The 18,418-nt window shown below is 48.8% G+C and overlaps 1 protein-coding gene across 7 annotated transcripts in view; it reads left to right on the top strand.

Annotated features, from left to right (window-relative positions):
* The first annotated feature begins 273 nt into the window (after nt 1-273).
* UROS (uroporphyrinogen III synthase) overlaps nt 274-18,418 on the top strand; it is a 58,321-nt gene continuing 40,176 nt past the window's right edge. For 4 of the 7 annotated variants that reach the window (XM_089898346.1, XM_022568482.3, XM_089898347.1 and 1 more), the window contains exons 1-4: nt 358-467; nt 15,160-15,248; nt 15,428-15,511; nt 17,175-17,271. In XM_089898346.1, coding sequence (XP_089754472.1) covers nt 15,186-15,248; nt 15,428-15,511; nt 17,175-17,271 — 244 coding nt within the window. In that variant the 5' untranslated portion in view covers nt 358-467; nt 15,160-15,185. Of the gene's footprint in view, nt 468-8,198; nt 8,254-15,159; nt 15,249-15,427; nt 15,512-17,174; nt 17,272-18,418 lie in introns of those variants that run through there. The other 3 variants (XM_089898349.1, XM_089898350.1, XM_089898348.1) reach the window with 3 other exon arrangements.

Raw genomic sequence — 18,418 nt, 5'->3', positions numbered from 1 at the left:
CACCCATTACAAGCGGAGGGGATAGAAGGTCACGAAGAACCTCGGAGCGGAGTCGGCGTCAACCCACTGCCCCTGGTGGATTCCACAGTCTTGATACCTAAGAGTCAAGTCCAATCTGGGGTCCTATCTTGGCCTTTTCTTCCTCCTTCCATCCATTCTCAAGCCTTTCCAAGGTTCTCTCTCCCCTTCGCGCAGTGGTTCGACCCATCTCCGCCAGGTATCAGGGGGTTCTGGGTGTCGGTGCGCATGCGTGAGCTCCAGCTGAGCGAGGCCGGGGCTCCACGACCCCTGGCGCAAGTGCTGGTGCTTGGGGTCTGGGGAGGGCCGTCGCCATGGCAGCGCCGGCCACGCGGTGAGGGGGCCGTCCTCCCGGCTGGTAGCTCCCGCAGCCTCGCTGCCTGCTGGTGGGAACCGTGCGATTCCGCCCCCGACTGGGCGCCTGCCGAGTGCCTCACCAGCCAGACGAGGTAGGTGTCGCCCGCGCGCGGTACCGACGACTACGCGGCGTTCCGCAGGGGCCAGCCTGCTGCCCTGCCGGTGTATGACGAGTCGGGAGCGGAACCCGGAGGCCAGTGCTGGCCTGGGTGCTGGGCCGTAGTCCGCGGGCAGTGGTCGGCCCTGAATGGAAGGTCGCTGGATCTGTGCAGATGCCCTCACGCCTGGTTAAGGCCCGACCCTGCGGGCGTGCCCCAGCACAGTCGGTGGCACAGCCTTGTCAGTGATGAATGAAACCGATCCTGAGCGCATTTCTCAATCTGAAAGTTTAAAGTCAGGAATCAACCTTGTATGCTTCAGGGCCAGTGGGGATTTCTAAATTAGACCTGAGCCTCTTTGGAGAGAACAGAGTGCAGGGGCCTTTGGCAAGGTAGAGAGCGTGTACCGGGCAGCTGCTGCCAGCTGTGGCCGAGTGGAAATGCCGCCCAGTGTGGTCAGTTCTCACATTTCAACAGAACCTGGAGTTCTGGACTTTTACCAAAAAAAATCTTGATTTGTAAAACTTGTGCCAAATAAAATTCATCTACCGGTCAGGTTTACCCCACACACTGCCAGTTTGCAGCCTGTTGTAAAGAATACTATTTGGAGAGAAAGTCACAAATTAGAGAAGACATCTGCTTTCTGAGAGTGAGGTCTATGGCTTTCCTTTTTTTCTGTCTGTAAAATGAGGAGAGTAGGTTGGATGAGTGTGACTGCAAAAATGGAATGAGCTGTCCCCAAGTTGTGAGACTGGATGTTGGAGAATTTTAAGCAGAAGTGTGATAACCTCTCAATGATCCTTCAGCAGCAGGAAATGGAAGTAGGATACCTTAAGGGTCCTCAGAGCCAGAGTCCCCATGATTGTGTTCTGTGAGTTCTGTCTTTCCTAGCAGTCTTGCCTACCAGGCCACAACATGGAATATAATATGTGTAAACATCAGGGCTTCACGTATGATGGCATAGCTTAAAATGGCCCCTTTGGGTCCTATAACAATGTAAAAACATCTTCCAGTAATGCACGAGAGAGGTAGCTGTAAAGAAAGACCTATAAAAGGCTAAAATTAGAAAAAGACTCAGAAGACACTGTGCCAGCCTACCAATAGAGCTGCACTGAAATGTCATAGGTGATTTTTTTCCCTGTTTTTCTATACTTTTTTGTGGTAAAAATACACAGAACATAAAATTTACCATTTTAAGCAAGTGTCCAGTTCAGTGGCGTTAAGTATGTTCACATTTTTGTGCAACCGTCACCACCATCCCTCTCTAGAGAATTTTCATCTTGCAAAACAAAATTCTGTACCCATTGAACACACTAACTCTGCAATCTCCCCTACCCCAGTCCCTGGAAAGTGGTTTTCCTTCTCTATGAATTTGTCTATTCTAGGACTTCGTATAAGTGGATCATATAGTATTTATCCTTTTGTGGCTGGCTTGTTTCATTTAGCATGATGTCTTCAAGCTTCATCTTTGCCATGGCATGTGTCAGAATTTTCTTCCTTTTTAAGGCTGAATAATATTCCATTGTATGTATTTTTGTTGTTGTTATCCATTTATCCATGGATGGACACGGGTTGCTTCCACCTTTTAGTAATTGTAAATAATGCTGCTATGAACGTGAGTGTACAAATACCTGTTCAAGTCCCTGCTTTTAATTTTGGAGGGCATACATTCAGAAGTGGAATTGTTGGATCATATAGGAATTCTATTTTTAATTTTTTGAGGAACTATACTTTTTTGTATTTTGCCAATTTTTCACAATAAGCATGTATTGCTTTGATATGAGAAGGGGGGGGAAAGCCTTACTTTGTGCCCTCGGATTAGTACCCAGTGTTGAGCTCGTGGTCAGAGTGTGAATGAGTAGCAAATGCAAATAAGTGGACTACCGTGGTTTCGTCATTCAAGAAAATATGGTACTGACCCCACGGAACTTCGCTCAGTCAGAGACTAGATTGCTGACCTGCTGGCCCAATCTTCACCTTCAGCTCAGAATTTATCTTAAAGGAGCAGAGAGGTGGTAGCAGGTGCTTGAGAGAATGGGGATGGGCTCCAGACTTCACCTGGAAAGAGGTGAAACTTCACCTCTGCCACGTACTGCGTTGTGTGACCTTGAGCCTGTTACCCAACCCTCAGAGTTTTGGTTTCCTCTTCTGTAAAAAAGGAATAATAATACCTTCCTTGCTGGTTTAAATGAAGATTAAGATCTTGCATGTAAAATGCTTAGCCTGGTAAATCACACAGAGTATGCGCTGGGTAAAAGGGTGACTGCTGTTATTGCTGATCTCAGAGCAGCAGGACATGGTTAAAAAGTGTGGGTTTGAGGTGTGGCTCTTTCTTACCAGCAAAGAGGCCTTAATCAAGTCAGTTCCCTGTCTCTTTAAGGAAAAGTGACCATCCCCCCTGCTCAAAAGTCGCTGGGTAAATCTAAAGTGCGAACAGATATTACTGAGCATCTACTATGGGGAAGAAAGTCCCTCAGAAAAGCCAGTGGTTCAGAGGACCCAGCCCATTTTACAGATGCAGGAATTGAGACCAAGAGGAGAACAGCACAGACCAGAACCCAGGCTTCAGCCCCTCTAGCACAAGCTTCTTCCACTCCACCAGGCCTCTCGTCAAAGTTCAAAGTGGCTCACATACAACCCTCCTTGTCTAAAAGCTTGAGAATACCCCTGCCTCTCCTTCTGTTCCTGCCTCCCTCGTATTGCTGCAATACAGGTAACAGGTGTCGACTGAAAAACAAAAATAAAAACCATGCAACAGGGCTTCCCTGGTGGCGCAGTGGTTAAGAATCCACCTGCCAATGCAGGGGACATGGGTTCGAGCCCTGGTCTGGGAAGATCCCACGTGCCACAGAGCAGCTAAGCCCATACGCCACAACTACTGAGCCTGCGCTCTAGAGCCTGTGAACCACAACTAATGAAGCCTGCACGCGTAGAGCCCGTGCTCCGCAACAAGAGAAGCCACCGCAATGAGAAGCCGGCGCACCACAACGAAGAGTAGCCCCCTCTTGCTGCAACTAGAGAAAGCCCGCGCACAGTAACAAAGACCCAACTCAGCCAAAAATAAATAAAAGAAAATAAATTTATTTAAAAAAAAACGTGCAACATGAGAGCTGTGAGTTCAGTTTCATTTGGGGCTTACTGAGGACTATAGCCCAGGAGACGGCTTTCAGATAGCTTGGAGGAGCTGCTCGGAAGAGGTAGGGGGGAGGTCAGCAAATATATGATTCTGGTAACGGGGGTCCATACAATCAAGCACACATATCGGTAGAAGCCTGCTGCTAGTCACAAGGAGCTGACATCTCCGTTAGTGATTTTAGTGCTTTTATAGGTATGAGAAGATGCAAGAAATTGGGTTCATAAAATTTTCTCCTGAAAATATCTAACTATTTGAAGGCCTGTTCTGCCAGATTTTCCAGAGCTCAGAGGGCCTCATTCCTGATCTCTGCCCTGAACTCCTTTCAGGGTGTGTCAAAGGTCAGCGACTGCAGTGGCTGGTAACTTCATTCTTGTAGAGGCAGAGGGCGAACGACATTCTTCAGTTAGCACAGGAGTTTCTCACAGCAGGGAGCTTTCAACTTGGTCACAGAAGTGCAGGGAGAAAGGAATTCCCGTGCTGTATTTCCACCACACTTGCAGCTTCAACCTGGATGAGACTGTTCTTTTCCCAGAGCTGCCCTATCAGAGTACCACAACCTAGATGGCATAAGCAGCAGAAATGTACTGTCTCGGGCTTCCCCGGTGGCGCAGTGGTGAAGAATCCGCCTGCCAATGCAGGGGACACGGGTTCCAGCCCTGGTCCGGGAAGATCCCACATGCCAGGGTGCAACTAAGCCCGTGCGCCACAACTACTGAGCCTGTGCTCTGGAGCCCGCGAGCCACAGCTACTGAGCCTGTGTGCCGCAACTACTGAAGCCCGCGTGCCTAGAGCCCGTGCTCTGCAACAAGAGAAGCCACTGCGATGAGAAGCCCGCGCACCGCAGCAAAGAGTAGCCCCCCACTCGCCGCAACTAGAGAAAGCCCGTGCACAGCAACGAAGACCCAACGCAACCAAAAATAAATAAATTTTTTTTTTTTTTTGCGGTACGCAGGCCTCTCACTGCTGTGGCCTCTCCCGTTGCGGAGCACAGGCTCCAGATGCGCAGGCTCAACGGCCATGGCTCACGGGCCAAGCTGCTCCGCGGCACGTGGGATCTTCCCGGACCGGGGCACGAACTCGTGTCCCCTGCATCGGCAGGTGGACTTTCAACCACTGCGCCACCAGGGAAGCACTAAATATTTTTTAAAAAAGGAAATGTACTGTCTCACAGTTCCAGGGGCTAAAATTCTAAGATCAAGATGTCAGAAGGGTGGGTTCCTTCTGAGGCCGTGAGGGGGAGTCTGTTCCAGGCCCCTCTCCCTGCTGCTGGTGGTTTGCTGGCACATCTCTGACTTTCCTCAGCTTGTAGATGCGTCACCCCGATCTCTGCCTTCATCTTCACTTAACGTTTTCCCTGTATGTCCCTGTGTGTGCAAATTTCCCTTTTTTATAAGGATGCTAGTCATAAATGATTAGGGCTCACCCTAATGACCTCGTTTTAACTTGACTGCATCTGCAAATAGCCTATTTCCAAATAAGGTCACGTTCTGAGGTCCTGGGGGTTAAAAGAATTCAAAATATAAATTTTGGATTCAGTCCACCACAGAGGCCAAGTACAGGGACTTGCCATTTCACTGCTTGCTCTTCATAGCAAGTGACTGGTGTTTGAACTTCTTGATGGGAACAGCTAAAGGAGTCCTGTGTGAAGGCGTACATTGGCCACAGTGACATATTGCTGAGAAGGGGTTGGTTTGTTCACTTTTTGTGAACCCCCTTGCCTGCCCCAATCCCTAGAATACTCCAGGCTGTAGTAAATGAAAAGCACCTTAGCTGGCTTTACCCATCTTAAACGTATACCGCATGAGTTTGATGCTGAACTCCTTTATTTGTTAATCCCAACAGACCTTCTGTACAAAGTGGTTAGAATAAGGATACTTCACCCTAAATCATCTATCTACCCCAGCAGAATACAAAATCTGAATCAGAGGAGCCCCAGACCCAGAGGCGCACTTTTGAAGCCTTGCTTCCAAATCCTGGCAGTTCGCAGTAGGAAGTACCTTGACTGTCTCTTTCTCAATACTTCGCTCACAGTTCTGTGGTTGTCCATCCTCCCCCACCAGCCTTGGAGTTCCTTGAGGGTGGGCACTAAGTCTGACTTGTCCCTTTCCCAGCATCCAGCACCCAGCATCACAAAGAAGAGACTCAGTGTTTCTTGGGTAAATGAAAGCAATATGGCAGAGCCCCTCTCCTGCCTAATTGAGAGCCAACTTTCTGGCCTGGAAGGCCAGCTTGTCATTTCTTAGTTCTCCTTGTGGCTAAAATTCAGGAGCTTCTACAAGTGGACAAGGCAGAACAAGGTACACCTGGAACCTCAAGGAGAAAGTCATACCAAAGGGCCTTGCTCATTTGCTCCCCAAGTGCATTGTATGGCATTCTTCCCTGACTTGCCTATAATCCGGAATGCCCTTCTCCACGCCTACCCTCGCTCTGGTGTCTCTCACGTGTGTATGTGGGGCAAGGGGAATGCTTCTGGAACCTCTCTTGACCTCACTGCCTCCCTTGCCAGTTATGGCCTTATTTCTCCTACTCTTCTTAATAGCAGTACTCTTCCTATCTACAATTACATCTCTGTGTCCACTTTATTCTGTAACTTATTCTGTTATGAACTGAATTTTCCCCCTCAAACTCCTATGTTGAAGCCCTAACCCCCAGTGTGACTGTATTTGGATATAGGGCCTTTAAAGAGGTAATTAAGATTATATGAGGTCCTAAGGGTAGAGCCCAAGTCCTACAGGACCGGTGGTGTCCTTAAGAGGAGGAGACACCAGGGGTCTCTCTCTGCACAAGCACAGAGGAAAGGCCATGTGAGCACACAGCAAGAAGGCAGCAGTCTACAGGCCAGGAAGAGAGGCCTCACCAGGAACAAACCCTCATGGCACCTTGATCTTGGACTTCTAGCCTCCAGAAATGTGAGAAAATAACTGTCTGTTGTTTAAGCCCACTAGTCAGTGGTGGTCTGTTAATGGCAGCCCAAGCTAAGACACACTCCAATCCGTTTTCCTTCTCCTTTGCCAGGACCCTTCTACCCTGCATCCCTGACTGACATTGTTCGAGTGCTTTAGGGCTCTGTCCTGGACCCCCTTCTTTCCTATCCGTAATCTCACACAGTCCCAGGACTTTAAATACCATCTGTACACTGATGACTCCCAAGTCTTTGTCCTTTGACCTGACTCCTTCCCCAAGCCCAAAGCGCCTGCCTGATCTCTCCATTTGGACGTCTAATACCAGTACTCTTCAACTTTTAGCACTATGGCACAGCTAGTAAATGGTAATATTCATTCAGCACATTTCCATAAATAGACGAGGATTTACAGTTTACAGCTAAAGGCAGTCAGCCCTGGCTGGGGTGGGCGTGGAGGCGATGGGAGTGAGTTCTGGCTGCCCTGGACTCTACCCAGCTGCCCCAAGGGCTGAGAGGACCCAGACCCCAGGCACACCTGTGAACCTATTCCCAGGACTCTGACGGGCTGGGGTACACTGGTGGAGAAGAGGCATTCTCAAGGATAGTCTGTGTCGTTCTTCACGTCCTGACATGGTGCTACTGTTCTTGCAGTTGTCCAGTTGGAGTCACCTTGATTCCTTTTTCTCTCTACCCTGCGTCCAGTCCAAGTCAATGCTGTTGGCTACACCTTCATAATATATCCAAGTGCAATCACTTTTCCCCACTTCAAATGCCAATCTGGTCCAAGCCCATAACATCTCTCACCGAAACTGTTCCAGTATCCTCCCTATTTTACTCCTTTCTACCTCCAGGCTTTTCTCCACACACCTGCAAGTGGTCCTGTGAAACTCTAAGTCAGAGCAGGTCAGCCCTGTGCTCAGAATCCTCCAGTGGTATCACATCTCATTCAGATAATAGGCAAAGTCCTCACCACAGCCTGAATGACCCTGCACTGTGGCTCTGAGCCCGGGGCCCGTCTGCTCCCCCTTGGAGCTCCCTGGGCTCTGGCCCTACTGCCTGGCCACCATTCTCATACTTGCCAGACACTGTGTTACTGAAACCTCTCATATTTCTTGGACAGGAATAAGAGTCTCCTCATTTCTAGTCCTGCATTTTTTCCATTCCATCAAGCTGTGTAAAACATTTGTGAACGTCCATAGCCATTATAAGGAAAGTGACTCCATAATTTACTGTCCAAAATGGGAGACTTTTGAGAGTGCAGTTGGGTGCTGTCAGTAATTACACCAGAACAACAGCTGTAAACTGGGACTGTCTTGGACAGACTGGTATACATGGTCACCTGTATGATCAGGCCACCCGAGATGACTGTTCTCTTACTCTCTGCACGTCCCCTGCTCGACCAGTCCCTGCCTCACCTACACCCTACTCACCTGACTGACCTTTCCTCTCAGTTGTAGCGCCTGTGATAGAAGCAGTAAATGCCTATGTACCTGCTCCTGGCGCCAGCTAGTGATTTTTGAAATCTTTGAATCCGGACTATCTCCACCATGATAATTTATCAAAGGGGCGGCGAGAGGCGGCCCCTCTGCTGGTTTCCCATGCAACTGATGAGCCAACCCGATGTCAGTTCTCCCCGTAACTGGTAACCGCCCTCTTCCCCAGGTAGCAAGGACTGCTGCCATGTCCTTCCCGCTGTCTGCCACACACGGTGGGGTGTCACTCCAGGACCCCGCTTCAGACACGTAAGATCCCCCGTCCATTCAACTCCTGATGTCTCTGTCGCTGACTCCGGGCTCTCTCTTTGGTCTTGAGGCTGGGCAGGTACAGGGCTTGCAAGCCTTCAGGGTGCAGATGAACTTCGCCCCAGCTATAAGGATAAAAATTCTGACATGTCCCCCACTCTTCCTGCCCAGAATAGAAGAGGACTGTGGTGAAATCCCTTCCTGTGTTAAGTCTCAGGGACTCGGGGTAGAGGGAAATAAATAAAACATAATTAAGGTTAAACCCCAAATGAAAAGCTTCATAGTTGAGTGAAAATGTCGTGCTAAGTACTAGTTCACATGGAGGCTTATCACCCACCAGGAAAGGCTGTGTTGCTTCCTCCAGTCTTTAGATGGTGTGATGGGCATGAGCTGGTGGGGAGAACTGAACTCAGACCCCAAGGCCTGGGCTCAGTACTGGCTCTGCCTCGGACTTCCCATGTGAGCTCGGGCAGGTCCCCCTGCCACACCCCAACCTCAAATTCCTCAGCTGAAAAGGAAGGATTGGCCATGCTGGGAGCACACACACAGGTGCTTTTTCTTAGGAGACAGTCCTGTAGACAGCACCAAAAATCAGTTCCCCTCTGTCTAGTTACCTAGGGCTTCTGTAACATATACCACAGAGCACATGGCTTAAGCAAAAGAAGTTTATTGTCTCCCAGTTACGGAGGCCAGCAGTCTGAAGTCCATGTGTCTGTGGGGCATGCCTGCCTCCTCTGAAGCTTCTAGGGGAGGATCCTTCCTTCCTCTTCCAGCTGCTGGGGGGCCCAGGTGTTTCTTGCCTTTGGCAGCGTCTCTGTAGTCTCTGCCTCCTTCACATGGCCATCTGTCTGCCTCTATCTGTGTCTAGATTTTCTTCTCTAAGGATGCCAGTCGTGTTGGATTAGTCATAGTTATGTGGGACACTCTAATCCACCATGACCTCAGCTTAACCTAGTTACATCAGCAAAGACCCTATTTCCAAGTAAATTCACATTTGTAAGTACCAAGGGTTAGGACTTCTTTGGAGGGAGCACAGTTCAATCAGTTGTGTCTTCCATGAGAGCTAGGGCACCTACACCTTTTGGGCTGGCTGTATTTCCTCTGTGGTCCTAAGGATGGGAAACCGTGTGGGTGAGAAGTAGCAATGTTTGTCTTTCTCACTCTTGTTGGCTACATTTTGGAGATGACAGGAATGTGGGTTTCTTGAGCTAGGAATGACAGTCTGCACTGAGCTCTAGAAATATCCCGGTCCTTCCCTTGGCCTGTGAGAAATTGCAGTAATGCCACCATCTAAGCCCCCATGATTGTAGAAAGCAAGCCATTGGACAGAACCTGGGGATTCCAGGCAGGGAGGTCGTTCCTTGTTCACAGAGCAGCTGGTGATCACGCGTGCCTTCACAGGGGCCCAGCTGCCCTGTGAGCCAGGCCTCCCCTGGCGAGTGTTTCCTTTGCTACGAGCTATTTCTGTCACCTGGTCCCTGGGCCTTTGCTGCAGACCCTTGGGCACTGCAGGACGTTTGGGGATTGCCCTTCCCTTTTTGAGAAAGTGTCTGTAGACCTTTTTCTGAGCCTTTGGATTCTGCCCTGGGCTGGATGTGCCCAGTAGTTCAGGGACTGGTACCTGTCCATTATGGGGTGTGAGGGTGAGGGAACACTCTCAGCTTTAAACTCTCAGTTACTGAGAAAAGTACCAGGGTGTTAGCACGGCTATCTGTGTGCACGTATCAGTTGATCCCTTTCTTAGTGAACCTGATGACATGGCCTTTGGCGTGGCCAAGAAGCATCGCAACGGTTCCTCTTAATTTTACGTTAGAGATGCTTTGAGCAACGGCAGAAAAGGGACAAGGGTAGTATTTGATATTTATTTGTCAAGTCCTGCAGCGCATCTCATGGAATTTCTTAACAGTTATCCCTAAGGCATCAGTTTTATTACCTGAGAGAACCACAGAGTAGAACCCAGAAGAAATATTTTCTGTTTGCAGTGGGTAGATTGGTTTTGCTCTCACATGTTTTCATTACCAAACTAAGCACTTTGCACTAGAGTGATACTTTATGTCTTTTTAAAAAATTATCATTAATTAATTTATTTATTTTTGGCCGCGTTGGGTCTTCATTGCTGTGCAGGCTTTCTCTAGTTGCGGTGACCAGGTCATTGCGGTGTGTGGGCTTCTCATCGCGGTGGCTTCTCTTGTTGCGGAGTTTGGGCTCTAGGCACGTGGGCTGCAGTAGTTGTGGCTCGCAGGCTCAGTAGTTGTGGCGCACGGGCTTAGTTGCTCCGCAGCATGTGGGATCTTCCCGGACCAGGGCTCGAACCCGTGTCCCCTGCATCGGCAGGCGGATCCTTAACCACTGTGCCACCAGGGAAGTCCTTTATGTCTTTTTACCTGTCTGTCTTCCCAAGCACTTGGGTGTGCAGCACAGCGCAGGGGTGAGAGCACGGGCTTTGGGGCTGGGCTGCCTGAGTGTGGCAGCTCTGCCACTCATTGGTCCGGGGACTTCGGGTGAGTTTTGTCCCCCATATGCCACAGTCTCCTCATCTATAAAGTGGGATAAACCTCATAGCTTTAATGCATGTAAAGCTTCTAGAACAGTCTCTGGCATGTAGTAAGCGCTCAATAGCTGGGTAGCTGTTGTTGTTATCTCCTTTGAGTCACTCAGCGGCCGTGGTGGGGCAGAGTTTATTCCCGTTTGACAGGGGAGAAAAGATCACATCATGGACAGTAAAGCTGGTCTCTTGGCCCTTCATCCTGTGCTTGTTCTGTGACCCCACACGTCCCTCCTTACGTTGCCCCAGAGAGAAAGGGGAGGAGAAAAGGGCAAGCAGAAACCAGGGAAGGAGAGGAGAAGTAAATCCATCAGCAAGACGCCTCCCACTGGAACTAAGGTAAACCCAAACTCCCTAACAGGACCAGATGAGGCCTGTCTCCCCACTCTCCCCTGTACATTCCAGCTGCCGCAGACCTCTCCCACCCCTCAGGCATACCAACCTTGGAGCTTAAGCCTACTCAGGCACCACGTCTAAGTCTAAGCATTAGGTCCTGAGAAAGCTATTCTGGCCTCTGTGTTAGTTAGGATATGGGTTCCACTGCTCTAACAGAAATCCAAATAGCAATGGCTGAAACAGGATAGAGCTCTCCTTTTCTCTGATGTAAAAGCCCTGGCTGACTGGTGCCTCTGCCATACAAAGGGGTCCTGCTCCTTCCATCACCCCCAGGGCGTTACCGTCCCCTGCAGTAGAAGGGGCTGACCACCTGGCCCGCATTCCCGCCAGCCGGGAGGCAGGAAGGGGAGGGCAGGGGCGCAGCACTTCCTGCTAAGGCAGGACCTGGAAGTGTGCACGTCCCTTCGACGTCCATACTGTCGGCCAGAACCTAGTCACCTGGCCACATCCCGCTACATGTTTTTATCTTGGGCAACCATGTGCACCGTTATTATGAGGGGCTCCATTCATATGCGGGAGAAGGGAAGAGTTGATTTTTCGGGGGCAAGTGGCAATCCCTGCCACCCCTCCTAGTCCAAATAAGACTTGCCAGTTATGTTTCCACAGCATCCTGACTTTTCTTTCATAATGCTCATTGCACTATGACTCTGTCACTATTTTTACTTATTTGTAGTGTATCTGTTTTACCCTCCCATTAATATGAGGGCAGGAATCGTATTATATACCCAGTGCCTGGTTGACAGTAACTGTCTACGAATATTACTTGACTTCCTGATAGGATTACACAGCACAAACCAAGCGTTTAGGTGGGACTCAAAGAAGGAAGACATTTATTTTCATTCTGGTCCCAACCATTTCAAACTAGGCTGTGGACAGACGGTCTCACATGGAATTACGTCGGTACCTCCTGTTAGCTCTGCCTTCAGTGTGAATCCACGGTCCAGCCGCTTAACTTCCCTGCTCCTGAGACCACCTGCACGCCTAGTCTGTGGTGGCTAGCCTTGCCCCAAAGCCTGAGGTCTCTCTGAAGCGTAAATCCCATCACTGTCACTCCTGCTTCAACCTTCCAGTGGATTCACATTTCTTATGGAACCAGAGCCTCCCTTATCCTTTGCTCTTGAGCCACGCCTACCCTTCTCCCCTGGGGACACCCCGAGCCCCTTTCTGACATTTGAACATTTCTGCCCCTGCTGTTACCATTCAGATCTCAACTCAGATTCTCCTGCTCAGAGAGGTCGCCCTGGAGAGGTAAACCCACACGCCAGTCACCTCACAGCCTGGAGTGCTTGAACTTGTCCATGCCTCCAACAAATAATGCAGACCGCACCTCCCTGAGGGGTCTATAGAAACACTTGTGTGAGAGATTGATTCCTGGTATCTGAAAGTAGTACTAACAGATGCTTTGGAAACTTGGGGATGTGTATCCTGGAGCCTAGAACCAAGGTGAGGGGAATAGGATAAGGCTGAGTAGGGGTCTGTGGCCTCAGGATGCCTGCTTCACAGCATTGCACTCCCACTTTTTAATCCCCACAATAGTTGCTTGCTTTGCACGCCACAGAAAGATTTATGCAGAAAATGCCAAGTTCTACCTGCCACTTAGTGACACGCCAGACTCCTGGAGCCCCCAGATTGGAAGGTGTATCAGTCAGGGTTCCACAGAGAAACAGAGCAGTAGGGGATATATGTCAGGAGACTTAGTGCAAGGAATCGCCTTGTGCAGCCGTGAGGGCTGGCGAGACAGGGCTGAAATCCACTGTGCAAGCTGATGGGAAGGGCAGGCCAGGCTAGGACACGAGCTGCAGCTGTGGCCACAGGCGAAATTTCTTCTTCCTCAAGGAAACCTCAGTTCTGCTCTTTAGGCCTTTCTTTTGACTGAACCAGGCCCTCCCTGATTACCAAGGATCATCCCTTTTACTAAAAGCCAGCGTGCACGGGGTCTCAGGAGCGAGAAAGTAAAGAAGTGGCTGGACCGTGGATTCATGTTGAAGGCAGAGTTAACAGGATGTACCGACGTAATTCCACGTGATTCCATCTGTCCACAGCCTTGTTTGAAATGGTTGGGACCAGAACGAAAATAAATGTCTTCCTTCTTTGAGTCCCACCTAAACGCTTGGTTTGTTCTGTGTGATCCTTTCAGTAAGCCAACTTGATCACATCTCTAAAATACCTGCCCAGCAGCACCTAGGTTAGCATTTGTGAATAAATGGGGAAAATATCCTCGCCAGGCTGACACCTAACAGTGACCATCACTGAAAGGGAGATTCCTGATTTCTGTGGGAGACACATTCTGAATAATTTCAGGAAACGATAGAAACGATGCTACTGCCCATTTCCCCAAATGCCCCGTCTCTCTAGCTAACAGCTCAACAGCAGCATTAATTGAACTTGATTTCATAATTATTATGAGTTCACTCCGGTTTGGTTGCTGAGATACAAAGCAATTCATTTGGAGACAATTTTCCTAAGATGTCCCGCAGATATTATAATGTTCCAGAAGTATGTTCAGTAATAATTTATAAGTAATGGCTCCCAGAGTTAACACATTTCTGCTCCAAGCAATATACTTTCTTTGACTACTGTCAACCACTGTATAATATTTATTAAGTCACTAACTGATAGTCTAATGCTGCTTGTGCATTTCCAGCAGAGTTTATCTTGCAGGTCTTCGACAGTATTTGATTTGAGGCTTTTGGGATGGTTATAATGTGCTTTTACCCTCTTGACACACAAGGAATTTAATATTTATTGTAAAAAATAGGGGGGTAAAACAGAAAGAGGTAGAGAAGAAAATAATCACCCTAACCTACCACCAAAGAACATTCTTTCATATATGTGTATATATAAAATCTGTAAATGGTACCTTAATGCAATTCTGAATCCTGTTCTTTTAAACTTAACATTATTTTGTGATTAAATAATCCATATAATTAAGTTGTTTATGAATATTTTAATGATTTCATATAACTGTACCATGATTTATTTAACCATTCTCTCATTGTTAGATGTTTACATTGTTTCCAGTTATTTGCAATTGTAAAGAATACCAAGATACAGACTTGTAACTAGTAGTTAAATAAGTTCTGGGGGGGGGGGGGAATCTAATGCACAGCATGGTGATTATAGTCAACAATACTGTATTATAAACTTCAAAGGTGCTAAGAGACTAGATATTAATTGTTCACACCACAAAAAAGAAATAATTATGTGAGGTGATAGAGGTGTTAGCTAATGCTATAGTGGTAATCACATTGCAACATACAAATGTATTAAATCACATTGTACACCTTAAACTTACACAATGTTATATGTCAATTAAAAATAAAGAAGACCAGGATGAATATCTTTATGTTAATCTTTGCACACATATATGAGTGTCACCTTAGAATTTATTCTTGGAAGTGAAATTATAGGAAGAAGGGGTATGAAGTATATAAGCCTTTTGATAAATATCAACCAGCTGGTTTCTGGGTTAGAAAATTTTTGAAAAATTCTCTCATGATACTCGACCACATTTATAAAAGATGATTTGAGAAATAGAAGAGTCAGTATAGTCATTTCCTAAAGAGCTTATGAGCAACTGAGTATATTTATCTTGAAATGGAAGTAATTATTTATTTCCTTAAAATATAAGATGCTCATTTCTATAGTTGTTATAGATACAACCCAGAATTTGCATCAGTTCTCTTCTGTGAGCCTTAAATGTTTAGCTAGGACACTGCCTTTCCCTAGTGGCTTTCATCTGCCTGCCTTTCCAAGTGATATCAGGTGCCAGCATGCCGTCCCTGGGCCTTATCGGTGACAGGGTCTCCAGAAGGAACGAGCCCATAAACGCGAAGTCATTGTGTGCGAGGGATGGGCCGCCTCAGCCAGCCGCTGATTACCTGCTTCTGGAGCCCAGCCCAGCGACACTGCTTAGGAAGAGGCTTTGAGATCTAATTAAGATCCGTTTCCCTGCTCTGTCACAGCACCCCGTAAAGACTGCCAGGCAATAATGAAGGTTCTTTTACTGAAAGACCCTAAGGAGGACGACTGTGGCCAGGATCCCTACATCAGGGTAAGTACCTGACACACCTGTTCCCCGAAAGCCCAACACTGCCTTGTGTTTGAAGTCAAGGGGAGGGTCCATCTGCTAAAACTCTGAGGAACTGGCACAGAATAAGTTGTGAAATAGGACCTTTTCCTTATTTTCCAAACAACCCTGGCCAATTCAAAACCATATTCTTTTACCTGCAGGAATTAGGATTATATGGACTCGAAGCCACTTTGATCCCTGTTTTATCATTTGAGTTTTGGTCTCTTCCCAGTTTTTTGGAGAAGGTAAGATTCATCAGTGTCTGAGCACCATCGTTTCTGAATGAGACACGTTTGGTTTCTGTAGACTCCTACAGAATTCTAGGGGAAGGACCCGTTTGCTAGCCCTCTTCTCACTACCCAACTGTAAAACAAGGACGGCACGAGCTCACCTGCTCCAGGACTTGGCTGCTACTGGATCCTCGGCCCGAGCCTCTACCAGCGGCCCCAGAAAGCCACCCAACCTGGAGGTGGGCCCGTAAGGAAGCCCGGGAGAGCCAGTCATGCTGAGGCACCAAGCCTGTGCTGCTCTTGGCCACGCAGACCCTTCACCTTCCTCCTGTCATTCAGTCCACGCCCCTGACCTCAGCGAAGCGCAGAAGAGCTGTTGTTTCTCCCCAGGTTGGGCAGCTTGGTGGAGTTCTCCAGCAGATAAGAGGGAGAGTTGGGCCTGCTTCCATGTATTGGAGCCATAGTTATGGCCAGGGAAAGTCCCAGGAAAGCCCTCCAAACGCTTCCGACTAAGGATTCAGGGCCCAGCACCCCAGGCCCCATCAGTGTGCACCTTGTCACCGGACATCTCCCCGGAGACACCGTTCTGGACACGTGGGCCCAGAGCCAGGGCGGCTTCATGGGACTGGTGTGCCCAGCCCTGCCCACCGGGCTCCCGGGCCGCTGTGAGCATCAGGTTCACCCCCGTGCTCTGCATGTCAGAGCCCACCTGTCACTCTGCAGAGGACCTCTCTGCGATCTCCCTTCGCTCTGAGCTGAAGATTGAATTATTCGTTCAGCAGTTTACTCAGCAAACATTGATTTGGCATCTGCCCCGGGTCTGTGTGCTGTGAGGAATGTATAAGGGACCCACATCGCGTGCTCTTCCGTAAGCAGCTTTAACAGGGAACCAGAGCTCATCACTTGAAATCTTTGCTAGGACCCTGTGCTCAGAAAAATACTAGAGTCTCTGTGGGAGCTTCTCCATCACCCCCAGCCAGTTTGTTTCATGAGGGGCTTCCTGGACTCCCTCTCTGAAGCTCCTGTTGGGCAGTGAGCGAGCGCACGGGCTTGGGAATCATAGGGGCATGTGCTCAAGTGCCGGCTCTGCCCCTCACCTTGGACTAGTTCTTCATCCTCGCCAAGCCTCTGTGTCTTAATCCGTGCGATGCAAATAGTGCCACCCATCTCACAGGGCACTTTCACAGATTCAGTGCAGGATTATGTGTATAACAGCCCAGTGCCCAGCTCAGAATACGTGTTCAGTAGATTTTATCACCATTTTTATGCTCAAAAACCAGGGCTTCAGCGTGGATATCACTCCTTGAATATTCCAGCTTTCTTATGGATGCAGGTCAAGTCTACCGTCCTGCATGCACCCCAGCCACACCCAGGCTGAGTCACATTGTCCCTTGGCTCCGTTACACCTGCCACCCTGCATCACACTGGCCTCTCCCTCCCCAAGACTGTGAGCTACTTGAGGGAAATGCTGTGAATTTACCTGTATGTCCTTAAAGGCCTAGAGTAGTTCCAGGCGCATAGTAAGCTTTGTCTTGAGTGGATGGATGGATGGATGGATGGATGGATGGATGGATGGATGGAATTAGTTTGCCTGCTACTATTGTGAAGCATTTAGAATTTTGGAAAATGTTGAACTTGACTATCATATAAAATGCCTTTGCTGTTGTTTGGTGTGCAGCTGTCTCACCCTGAAGGTTACGGGGGCCTCATTTTTACCAGCCCCAGAGCAGTGGAAGCAGTGGAGCTGTGTTTGGAGAAAGACAATAAAACCGAAGGTAAGGGTGGGTCTGCTGTGAATGCCACTGGACTTTGCTTTGTCCTGTTGGTGATACTAGATTCCAGAAATAGCTGGACTTCAGGTTTGAGAAAGTGCAATGACTTTTAGTCAAAAACTATTTAGGTACCAAGTTACTTCGTGTTTTTGGAACCTTTGGAGGGAGCAGAAGATGAAATTCCTTCTTCTAAACTGTTTCTTAGTGTCCCACACAGAATGACATGTTACATGGTAGCCTTCTGACCGGGGTGAGCGCTTCGTGGCACTGTGTCACCAGGAAGCAGGAGACGGAGCTACCTTCTAAATGCCCAGACGGGTGCCGCTGTGGGGGGTCTCCACGTGCACCCACCAGGTGGTCATAGTATATGGGCGCCCGTCTCTTTCCTCACAGGGACGATGGGAAGGTCCAACAGCACATGAGAGCAGTGTGTGCCGAGCCAGCACTCGACGATGCGACCCTGCTCAGGCCTCCTTCTCGCTTCCTTCCCTCTCTGTCAGAGCCCGGCTCTCAGGCTGAACACCACCTTAGTCTGTCCCATCAGACAGCTTTGAGCTAACGTGTGGAGTGCCTGCTGTATACCAGGCTCTGTGCTAGCTTGACATTCACAATCTCATTCAATCCTGGACCGGCCAGAGGCTCACCTACCGTGGTCCTCATTTTACAGATAAGAATGCTGAGGCTTGGGGAGAGTCAGCACCTGTCCAAGGCCCTGGAGCCAGTCTGTCAGGCCGGACCAGCTCCAGTTATACTAACAGGGGGAGGTAGCGGGACGGGTGGTTATCAAAGGGCTTTGCAGCCGGTTAGGCCTGGCCTCAGATGGCCATTCTGACCTTGGTGGCTTCCTTGACCTCGCTGAGCCTCAGTTTCCTTGTTTGTAAAGTGGGCACAATAATACTTGCGTCCCAGGATCGTCACTTCTACCACTAGTTAGAGCTTCTCTAGGGCCTACTGTGTGCCAGACCAGGTCCTAGCTGCTTTATCCCTGAGGTGGGTATGATTAGTATCCCCACCTGACAAATGAGGAGCCTGTAGAGCAGAGGGCATGAAACTCCCCAAGACCACACGGTCTGTAAGTTACAGCTTTATGATTCTAGCTGCAGAGTCTGGGTCCCAAAGTGAAGCATTCAGGACATCTCCTGGTGCGTGG

The sequence above is a fragment of the Delphinapterus leucas genome, chromosome 16 (assembly GCF_059928025.1).
Source record: "Delphinapterus leucas isolate spDelLeu-1000000601 "Yukka" chromosome 16, BTC_Dleu_Yukka2, whole genome shotgun sequence".
Lineage (NCBI taxonomy): Eukaryota > Metazoa > Chordata > Mammalia > Artiodactyla > Monodontidae > Delphinapterus > Delphinapterus leucas.
Note: the sequence above shows the minus strand (reverse complement) of the source record. Positions and strands in the feature narration are given on the sequence as shown.